Here is a 12,096-nt window from a genome sequence, read left to right on the forward strand (position 1 = left end):
CCTATGCCACAAAGGGATACAATGCAGCAAAAAGTGGTTTCACAGTGAAACACAAAGGGTTAAACTTAATAGTTGTTGCCTGTGTATGTTACACACCTGACTACTGGTGTCAGAACAATGTACTGGTTGCTTCTTCACAGTACTGCAATGATGCACTGTCATCTGTTTGCATGTGTTCTCATTACATAAAAAAGATAAAAAAAATATGTGTCCATATATGCTCCTACAGTGTACCTCCCTTGTTTAAGGATTCTTATTCTAATACTGAAAGTAAATCTTTGATGTGCATGTTTTTGACAATGAAACAACACACAAATAGTATCATCACGAAACAGTAGACAAACAGACGTAGAAAAAAGATGAAAGAAAGAGTTCAATACCAACTAAGTATATTGTAACTTTACACCATAATGATGGATAAGCACCTGGTGTATAGTATCATCACGAAACAGTAGACAAACAGACGTAGAAAAAAGATGAAAGAAAGAGTTCAATACCAACTAAGTATATTGTAACTTTACACCATAATGATGGATAATCACCTGGTGTATGGACGAAGTGAGACCTGCTTTACAGTACTGAAGTCTACTACGTGCAGTCTTAACATATGCCGCCCCCCCCCCCCCCCCACACACACACACACACACACACGTATGCACAATTCTAAAGCCACTTTCAATTTGTTTCAGAAAGAATAGAGAATGTAATTAATCTTGTTTTAAATATTTTTCATCTTTACCAGTAATAAAATGTTAATAGAAGTTGTATGGCCTCTTTTGCTGTAATTAGATCAATGTGTGGCAGATAACAGCCAACAGATCATACTTTCAGGTGTGTGCTATTTTTGTCTAACAGCATAGTCAGAAAACTTTGCAAACATTCTTTAACATTCAGCTCAGAAATGTGACATTCTTGATTCACAGAGAGATTAGTTATATGGTATTAATCTTTATTGCAGGTGTTCTTCTCGTCAGCAAAAGGAGGGTCATCTTGCCAGATCTATTTCATGACACTGAACAAGCCTGGTATGGCTAATTGGTGATAGTTTTTATTAGTGGCAACTGTTATAAAATACTCAAAACACCAAATCTTATCCTGCATAAGGGATGCATGATCAAAATTGGATGCTGCTTCCTGAGGTAAAGAAACAGTGCTCAGGAAAATGACCATTCATGCATTACTTGCCTAATGACATGATTATTTATTTTCAAAATATCCAAAAGACTGTTGAACGGCTGTAGAATAGTGTAGGTACAAAGTAGAATTATAAAAAAAGAAAAAGGTGTTGGTCAATGAATGATGAAATAAGTTTCACTGATACTCACTTAGTGCTTATTCCATTTCTTAATGAACAAACGTGCATAATAAGTACTTAAAGGACCATTATTTCCTTCCTATTTTGTTCTGTGAATGTACATTCTAAAAAAAAGAAAAAAAAGTTGTGCACCTTTCTCCAATGGCAGGAGATGTACTTGCCTCTCGATACAGATTTTGAAAAACTTTACCATGAAAAATGAAGTTGACTAGAGTACAAATTGTTGAATAGCAAATATGACTTATTTGTGCCTTTTCCTGACCTTGCTTGAAAAAGCTCTCTTTTCGAAATTTTAATATTATCTTTCTACACCTAATTCCATTGCTGCATAAATTCTTCAGCAATAATAGTTGAGTTGTAAATTAAGCAGCTGTTCATTGTGTTGTTGAGTAACAAGTGAATTAGTGTAGTTAACTTAGTACATCCAAGTTTGTCAGGCATCCCTTGAAGGTTGTATTCTGTGCCAGCACTTGTTGTCAGGTGAAGGCTGATCATTCAGCTTTGAGAAACTTGTTATGTAGTCAGTGGGTTGTTCATGTTTTGATAGTATGAGAAACCCCACAATATTTTTAAATTAGAATCTATGTCTGTGATTTTTTTCCTCCATTCATTTTGATCATGTTAGTACTGGAGGGAATATTAAAGGTATATATTGCCTACCATTAAACATTTTTACGCTCAAACTGCAGTCATTTATATAAAATAATAATTAAAAAAAAAAGGCTCATATTCACCACAGTTTGTAATGAATGCGTACTAAATTATAGCAATCACAGTGGGGGTTTTTTATATGCAAATTTATTGATGATAGTAGTACAGTTAGATAACAGCATTTATGTTTTATAGTTTGAAGCAGTTTGTCACCATTGTTTACATTTTATGAATGAGATATTGTAACATTGATGATCGGTTTTGAGGACCACAAGATTGTAATTTTAGTTGTTTTTATGTTAATATCAAATCAGTATAGTAATACTGTAAGTTTGGTGCTTCCAGTGATTGTGGCTCTCATTGTGGTTGCTATTGCCTTATTAATATAATAACTTTAAAGATCTGTAAAGGACTTTTTTTTAAAAAACTATAATCTTACTGTTGTAAACAAAACAGAAATTTGTGACATAAAGATTTTTTTACTGGTGCAAATTAAAAGACTGTTCTGGTATAAGCTAAAATACAATATGGGCATGTATTGTAACATTGCCCCTGCTCCACATTGCTCTGGGGATTAATGCTTCACATTATTAATGAAACCAAAAGCTTCTGGAAATCTAATTAAACTTTAGTCTGTTTATGTTGTTCTGTGCAGCCCTTTAAATTTGCAGTTTCAGGTTTTGTACTGTTTATAAAAGTAATTTGGATTAATGCAGCTTTTGAAGCACTGTGTATTGAAGATAAATTTTGTTTTTATTACCCAAACTGAACTGTTGTTAATATTTCATCTTTGATATTTCCTTTTTTATGGAATTGAACATTCAGTATTCATATTAAGTACCACTTTCCATATAGTGAATTTATTTTATACTGTAACGACGTCATATCTGAAGAACAAGAACAGTTTGGGAGAAAATAAATTTAGTTTGGTACTAACAGGCACCTGTTTTGAGCTGTTTACATATGTAGGTTTAGCTTTTGATGATGACTGACTGTGATAATATATATATTTTGATAACATGCTTTATAACATCTGTACTGCATTTTTTATTTGATTAGTACTTCATTTTGAAACCAGCAATCGTAACGTTTTACAGTTGTATCCATTCAGCAGTTACAAAACACGAAAACTGTTTTCAGATTTTGCTTTGTCTATTTGATTTCGTGGTTGCCGTTGATATGAAATAAACACCTTTCTTGTACTCGTGCAGTAATTTAATTTATTTGTTTCTATAAGCAAATACATTTAAAAAGTAAACTCTTTTTTTTGTGTTGATTTTCGCCCTGCTTTTGTAACGACAACGTAAATTTTTTCCAGCATTGTTAGGGCATGGGAGACATACTTCGCCATCCAAACAGTTCTATTTTTGTGAATACTTTTCTGTTTGTTGCACTTCTTTGTAGTTTACTGTGACTCCCACAGGCTTCACAGACCTTAAAAGACTTGTTAATTACATATTATATTGTAAAAAAAATCGCATTTACTACTTAACTTTTTAAAGATTGATTCACATTGACACACAATATTATCTGTAGCAGAAACATATACGTCCCTTACAGCCAGATTCACTTCATTGCTGCCTCCATTCAAAGTAGTCATGAGTACAGGAGAGGGGATGTGTCACGTAAATTTATTTTATTTTGTCAACTTTGATATTAGAATTATTTCAGGACGTGGAAGTACATTAGGTTGTTTTATTGCTCTGTTTCATGTCATGTGTGACTGGACAGAAATGGATATAAAATAGCGGCTTGCATGTGTGAACAGCCCATATGGTTTTAAAATCAAAACTGCTGCTATGTGCACAAAACAATTCTCCACTTCGTCACATATGGAGCTCATTGTTTTCCTTTGATGAAAATCCAGTCTCTTTAGTTTCCTTGTAAACAAAGTCATGACTATAAAATAAAATTCAACAGAAGAAAACTGTGCAGATATTTCTGAGAATTCTGCCTGCTATAGTGTATGTAGCAGCAGTTTTGCTATGGTGCTGCTGTGCTAGTCCACCCATTGTTATTTATTGCTTAAGTAATAGATTTAAATCTTCTGTTGCAGTATGATGTTTTGATTTCTGCTCTTTTTGTAAACACTTGTTGCAGTTATAAGTATTTCTTATTTTTCGTCGGTAGGTGCTTTTTGTCTTTGTCTTGTGGATTATTTCCAAAGATGTTTTTAATTATTGTAACAGATATTTTAAATATTCCATTTTACTATAGAGCATATATATGTATATGTATATATTACATAAATAAATATATTCTCCTAGGGAAATAGGAAGAATTAGCAATGAAACTTTGTATTAATAGATTTTTTAAAAGTTAAATATTTAAGTGAATGATAAGCAGAATGTGTGTGTGTGTGTGTGTGTGTGTGTGTGTGTGTGTGTGTGTGAGAGAGAGAGAGAGAGAGATATCACATGTGCGTGCCAACTTGTTCTGTTTCAGAGGACAAGTGACTGTTGAGAACAAAAGTTCATTTGTGACTTTTCATAATTCAGATGCACCAGCTGTGAACAAAAGTGCAACGGTATTATAGATCTTGGAGGTGTGTAGTAAGACTTCTATCCCAACAATTGATACATTTATTTTTAGTTAAAAAAGTTAAATACTACACAAAATTCATTTAGCATTTCTGTAATGGGCTGTAAGTGTAGAGCATCAATTGAAGACACACATCAGTAGCTTTTAATTTTCTATTTCTGTTAATAACAACACTGTCTTGTCTTCACCAGTATTTGTGTATTCTGTAATTTATTACTTTCTTATATTGCTAAAAATACATGGTTTGAAACAGAGCAACTGTGAAGCAGCATGAAAACTAAAAGAGTCGTGTAAAGTTTTCTCTTTGAATCATAAGGATCATAGAAAGGAACACAGAAGTTTAAATCTTGTGTTTAGTAACATGTTATGAAGGTAAAAAATCTCATAACATCTTATGTCCTCCTCAACAAATTCAAGTGAAGATTCAAGAACTTCTGTGTTCAGATTGGTCTAAAAATGTAAGACACTGCCAGAATACAATTATTTTTTAATCATATTGTAATTGTTATTAATTGAGTCTGCAACATACGATGGTTGGAAAAAGAGTGCAAGGATATCTGACACTTTTCTTGTTAACATGATGATATATCTTTATTCTTCCACAGTGTGTCTTTCCTTTCTTTCTCATTCACGTATAAGCTACACATCTGCCTACACTGAAAAGCCCTTTCTTCACAGTATTCAAGGAAAATTTATTAATTAAACTCTTTTTTCTAAGTGTTAGTTTTGTATACATGCCTGGACAAATGTGAACAACAGTGACTTCTCTGCAAGCCACTTTCTTTTGTTGAATTCTTACATTCTCTAATCTCTGTATTGTAGACTTATTTACAAAAGACTACAAATGTGTCATAACTGACAAACAAAATGAAGACAGGCAAGTTTCACCCGCTGGTGAAGAGTTGCCTGCAATTTTTTGTAGTTGTTTTCATCCAGGAATTCTCATTATAGTGATAACAAATAATATGATGACATGTTTCTGAATGGATTTGGTTCTGGGTACATTCCTGATTAATCTTTTCTATATGGTGAATGACTCAGAGCTACTTTGTTTACATTTCCTGTAACTTAAAATTATCAATATTAAAGTTCTGTCTACCGTAATAGAACTATTTGTTATGCTGCCATTATCTGAATATTCCATTAAAGAACGAAATCTTAGAAATTAAAATAAAAAGCCTATCTTTATAAATGTCATAAGTTACTTTAAGCAGGTCTAATAGTGGATTATTACTTTCAGTTTTTCATTGGGTTTGTAGGAGTAGTCACTGGTCCTCATTTGTAAAACCAGCAAGTCAACATAAAAATCAGAATTTTCACAGATCTGAAATTAATGGAATTTCATTTCTCAAGTGAAACTTTCAGAAATACAGAACAAAACTGCAAAAAATTGTATCATTCAGGCAGTTCACCCGAACCAACCAAATATCAATGCTATGTTCAGGAGATCAGCGATGATCCTGATCTATTGCATTATGCTAATTGTTATACAGAAGTTGTATTGTTTTATTTGTAACTGTATTGTTAAAAGAAAATGTTGGGATGATTTGAAGTTAAGTGTTCAGTTTTGCAGAAAATAATTCCTTTTGTATTTTGCTAAATGAAGGGCAGTGCAAATTTTCATGCATGTATGAATGGAATCTGTAGTCATTGCTTTTTATACCTCTGAAGGACAAAAGAATAAATGATTTTACTGTTTACTAATGGTGTTTCCTTAATTTCATTGTGATAATTTGTACTGACATTGAAAATTCAATTTCATGACTTTCACCAAGAAAAGATTTCACTCTACAGCTTTGTATTCAGTTTGGGAAGGTTTGCGTATATTCACACTTACTTTTGGGACCATACTTTTGTTTGTTATTAATTTTCACTGGATAATTTTCAGTTTTAAGAGATTAACAGATTTAACATCATAATTTGAAGTAACTACTAAAGAGGATGATGTATGTTTCCCAGAAGAGAGCGTTTCCCTTCAATGTTACTGTTGGTTCTTAAAGTTAGCTACAGTTCTTAGTCTTCCATTGAGGATGAGACTAAATGACATTAAAATAATGGTATGTTTTTTTGTCTGTGGCCTTACAAGGACATATGGCATGCATGAAAAAGTCTGCTTCAATAAGCACCTGGAGAAAGTTTCATTAAAAAATAAAAAAAAAATCTCCAGTTATTTGTGATCCTGTTTATGTTTGTGGTCAAAATTGTAATGACGTCCACATAGTTTGTGCAAGAGACTTTTTATGTAGCTGTTGTTTATAAAACAGTCGATTGGAGTTAGCTTTCTTTCTCTCTCTCTCTCTCTCTCTCTCTCTCTCTCTCTCTGTCTCTCTTTCTTTATAGAGCACCTTAAATTGGTAACAGCACATTATTTGTTTGTACTGTTGATTTTCTTCTATTTGCTATATATAATCCAGGAGGATGGCAGGAAAAGGGGATTTACTGGAGGAAGGTTCTCACCTGTACTATTCCCGAGGTTCTAGTCTTCGTTGGATCCAAGTGGCATGATGGTATAGATAGCTTTTTAACATGCCCATGCTGATTTCTGGTTTGAAACATAAAAAAAAAAAAAAAACAATAAATAAGAGATAAGATGAGCAATTGGGAATTATCTGTTTAACACATCCTGGTTAGCCCCCACTACACTTCCAGCTGCTTCCTTCACCCCCCCCCCCCCCCCCCCCCCCCTGGCCAGTAGTTCCTTGTCCCCAGTTTGTTCTTTTTTTGTTTCCATCCTACAAGTTCCATTGATGTCTTATTTCTTAGAAATAAATTTAAGGTGCTTATGTGTGTTATGTTTCACCGTGATATATTTTTATCCTGGAAGTATGAAGTAAGTAATTAGTGTGGAATTTGTTATACAGAAACTGCAGAAGCTTACTAACAAAAATTGAGGATTCGATTTCGACTGTGCTAGAACACTAATTGTTATCCAGCACTGACAGCTTTGATTACTTTTCTTTTGAATTCCATATGTAGAGAGGAGAATATGGTGGACTGTAACAGGTGATACTTCTTTCCATTTTTCACTTATGAATGGTTCCATCCGTTTTCATCCAAAGCACATCTCAATGCTGCACTAAGTGCATGTGTGTAATTTTCATTACATTACATTAATACTTGTTCCATAGGTCATGAATACGACATTTCTCTCTCTCTCTCTCTCTCTCTCTCTCTCTCTCTCTCTCTCTCTCTCTCTCTCTCTCTCTCCCCCCCCCCCCCCCCCTCCCCCCTTCCTTTTTTTTCTGCTTCATACCTAACTATTCATCTGTTGACTAGGAGTAGTTGTCATTCAGAAACTGTTATAATTTGTTTCCAAATGCTGATCGGCTGTCCTGTCGGATTTCTAATGCTGTTTGGTAGATGACTAAAGATTTTTGTGGCAGTGTAATTCACCCCATTCTGTGTCAAAGTCAGATCTAACCGAGAACAATGAAGATAATCTTTTTATCTAATGTTGTAACTACATACTTTGCTATTATTTTTGAATTGGGATGGGTTATTAATAAAAAATTTCATAAGTGAATATACGTGTTGCGAAGGTACTGCGAATATACTGAGTTCCTTAAATAAATAGCTGCAAGGTGATCAGGGGTAGTTTCCAGCTATTATTACGATTACACACTTTTGTGCAATGAATGCTTTTTCTCTTAATGATAAATTACTCCAAAATATGATGGCATATAAAGGCAGTGAACGAAAATAGGCATCATGGGTTAATCTTTACTGATATGTTTATCACCGAAATTTGCAATAACCCTAATAGCACAAGTAGCTGAACCTCAATGTTTGAGCAGATCATCAGTGTGTTTCTTCCAGTCCAATTTCTCATCAATGCACACACGCATAAATTTTGAATATTCTGACTTAGCAACAGACTTCTGCTCAAACTCTATATTCATCAATAATGTTATGCCATTTACTGGACTGAAATGTATATACTGTGTTTTCTCAAAATTTAATAAGAGTCCATTTGCAGACAACTCAAATACTATTCAGTCACAGCAATACATCTACACTTACCCCTTTCTGTAGACAATTTAATTTCTTCGTAGCAGGCAGACACCTAATTTTGGAGGTTATAAACAAAAGTAATAGGCTATCAGACACATCATACATCACCACTACTCTGCTCATTCCCAACTGCCATAATGGATTTTTCGTAAATTATTATGATCCCACAGACAGAAACATAATAAAGCTTTGTTGTTTCTCTGCAGTCAAAATAAGTCTAGAAATTCCCTGTGGACCTGACATTTGTGTCTTTTGCAACTGGAATACTACTGAAAATAATTTCCTTGCCCCAGGTTCCTCTTGGCGCAAGGGCAACTAGTCTACCCTTGGCAAGGTAAAACACGTGCTAATTGATTCTGTGAGTTGAAAACAGCCCCTGAATTAGTTTTTTAATCTATTCATTTTCCCCAATCAGCACTGTAGCTGCACTCTTTTAGGAAAAAACCTGGCCGGCTGCTGCGGAGTAAGCCCATGCTGATTGCGGCATGGGACAAATAAGCGGGACACGCTGGCTGTCTGCACAATCGTACAACACTGTAGGCTGCAGTAGTTCATGAAGGAAGTTTTGTCTCCTTGTTATACTACGTCTACACCCGTTGTCTAGTGACAAACAGTGGGTCATACGACTGCAACGTCCCCTGGTTGAAACTGTTCGTTACCTAAATTTTTTTAGTGTCTTTTGTCTGAATGCTGAAACCTGAGTGTAATGGTAACACAACGACAATGTATTTCACTTCCTGGCCACTGGTAATAAAGTACTATCCAATGATATTTTTACGAAAGACTTCTTGGCAGAGTGTTTGCCTCTGAACACTGCATATGTTGGAGCTCTCCAGGGCGCACTTTAGTGGCATCCAGCGGAGCCCCACTCCCTCACACTTTGTTGAAAGTGTCAGCTACTGCTCATCACTTTGGAGAGCATAAAAAGATTTTTTATTGTTGAGTGATGCACCACAAATAAGTGCCTATGGTTTGCATTTCACACTCAACAGCAATGGCGGCAGACTACCTGTTTTTGTATGGTGAGTGTTGTATTACACTAATGTGTAAGACTTGAGGGTGGCTCAAAATTAATTTTGTGGTTTGTGAGCCAATGTGACTACATAACATGATCTGTTTAATGTTACTTCTAAGGTCTTATATCTCATTGTTTCCCCTTTTAGAAGCATTTCTTCATGTAAATTTTTTGTCGGAAATTTATATGTTTTTGTCAAGCCACAGTCAGTAACTTTAGTGTAATGAGTTCACTGTCATTGTTTGGTTACTCAAAGTAAATGTATGCGATAAACTGTGTGAATACCTCGTAGTGCACGCTCTACAGTAACGCAGGCACGCTCCACCTTTTGAGGTCCATGTAGGGATTCATGGAGGACATAATGCTGATAAAAATTGATATATAAAATATTCAGTTAGATTAAAAAAAAAAAAAAAAAAAAAAAAAAAAAAAAAAAAAAAAAAAAAAAAAAAGCCCAGTTTTGAAGCTGCTGAGAGCAGAAGCTAGCTGCTAACAATAGTGTCAGCAAATTTCCACAGGGGTTCCTAGTTACTTTTCGCATCTTTAGCACAGAGGAACCATATTCACTTTGTAACTATTCCTCTGACATATGGGTCTTACATGATGGACAAAACTCAAGTTCCTATGATTGATCATAGAGTCAAAATTCTTAAGAGATGTTTGTATAGGGAAGAAGATTGGTATTCACAAAGATGACATCTATGGCCATGACTGAGTTGAGCTTGTGAGGAGACTTCATGTGTAAAGATTTTCTTTAAGTTTTGCTAAAGAATTTCTTCTAGCAATTTTCAGCCGCATTATATTAAACGGGAAATAATTAACTAGATTACACTGGTCTGCAGCACGATTAGAACTCGCAACTCAGCCCACCCCTGTTTCACCAGCCAGGTGTGATGAAACGGAGCTAGTGAGACACTGCTGGGAGCAGGTTTCCATCATCGCAGTATTGGTCGCTGAGCCTCATAATGCCATGTTAAAACTAAGAACAGTTTTTACCTTTGCTAAGTAGGGCATTTCTCAGTCCAAAAATTAAATTTTCTGTGTCAGTGTCTCATTTTACATGAGGATTATGTATCGAAAGTCATAAAAATGGAAAGGCAATTTGAAGCGAATTTAGTGGAATGATTGAGGACTACATGTGGAGGTAAGTGCACTGTCGCAAGGTTACCAAATATTTGCAGCGATGTTGCCAATTCTTAGCTGTGCTAGGGGCAGCTATGTAATGAAATGTTTGTCGTGCTCATCATATACAGACACTCTGAGCAAGGTGCGAGTGTACTTGGTTATTATGCAATGTTATTTCCTGATACTTCCTAACTTCATGAATTCTGTATGGCAAAATACCCGACATTTTATTCTCCCAGACTCAATGGTAATTTGCATTGGCAAGGTACACTGACAAAAAAAGGAATCATAACACCAAAAAATAATTAATGTAGAGCAATGAAATTTATGGACAGTAACCACGAGATAAGCCAATGCGAATGTGAAATGCCTGTACTTTAATAACTGGTGTAACAGACAGGATGTTGAATGTGAGCATGCAACATGCATTTATTGTGTTGTGCAGGTGTGTGATATCAGTTCGCAGTACGGAGTTCTATGCCTGTTGGGCTTGGTTGTTCAATCCAGGAACAGTTAATGCTATTTGTGGATGGTGCTGAAGTTGTCATCCAGTGATGTCCCATATATGCTTGACTGGAGACAGATCTGGTGATCTAGAAGACCAAAGCAACATGACACTGTAGAGCATGCTGGGTTGTCACAGTGGTGTGTGGGTGAGTGTTATCCTGTTGGAAAACACCCCCTGGAATGCTGTTCACGAATGGCAGCACAGGAGGTCAAATCACCAGACTGACGTACAAATTTGCAATCGTGGAATAACCGTGAGAGTTCTCCTGCTGTCATACCGAGTCACAACCCAGACCATAACTCCACGTTTGGATCCAATGCGTCTAGCAGGCAGACAGGTTGGTTGCAGGCTTTCAACTGACTTCCTCCTAACCGACACCTGGCCATCACTGGCACCAAAGCAAAACCAGCTTTCATCAGAAAACATGACAGACCTCCACCCTGCCCTCCAATGAACTCTGACCTGATACCACTGAAGCCACAAATGGCGGGTGCTTTGGGTTCCATGGAATGCACACTACAGGGTGTCTGGCTCAGAGCTGTCCTTGAAGTAATGGATTTGTAAAAGCTGGTTGTATCACCGTGATGCCAAATGCTTCTCAGATTGCTGCTGCAGATGCTATACGATGTGCCAGAGTCACACAACTAATGCAATGGTCTTCACTGTCGGCAGTGCCACATAGCCATCCAGAGTCCGGTCTTCTTGCCACCATACATTCTTGTGACCACTGCTGCCAGCAATCATGTATAGTGGCTACATTCCTGCCAAGTCTTTCTGCAACATTGCATAAGTAATATCCAGTATCTTACAACCCTGTTACACAAACTCATGCAAACTCATTGAGGTGGTGATAATGTCATCTCTGTCGCCCTAAAGCATTCTTGACTAACATCAACTCTCATAGGAAACTAACATTCACGCCCGTTATAG

The 12,096-nt window shown here is 35.8% G+C and overlaps 1 protein-coding gene across 3 annotated transcripts in view; it reads left to right on the top strand.

Annotated features, from left to right (window-relative positions):
• LOC126456891 (serine/threonine-protein kinase mig-15) overlaps positions 1-6,211 on the top strand; it is a 330,660-nt gene extending 324,449 nt beyond the window's left edge. For all 3 annotated transcript variants that reach the window (XM_050092726.1, XM_050092727.1, XM_050092728.1), the window contains one exon: positions 959-6,211. In XM_050092726.1, the coding sequence (XP_049948683.1) occupies positions 959-1,042 (84 nt within the window). In that variant the 3' untranslated portion in view covers positions 1,043-6,211. The remainder of the gene's footprint in view (positions 1-958) is intronic.
• Positions 6,212-12,096: the final 5,885 nt, after the last annotated feature.

Source organism: Schistocerca serialis, chromosome 2, assembly GCF_023864345.2.
Source record: "Schistocerca serialis cubense isolate TAMUIC-IGC-003099 chromosome 2, iqSchSeri2.2, whole genome shotgun sequence".
Lineage (NCBI taxonomy): Eukaryota > Metazoa > Arthropoda > Insecta > Orthoptera > Acrididae > Schistocerca > Schistocerca serialis.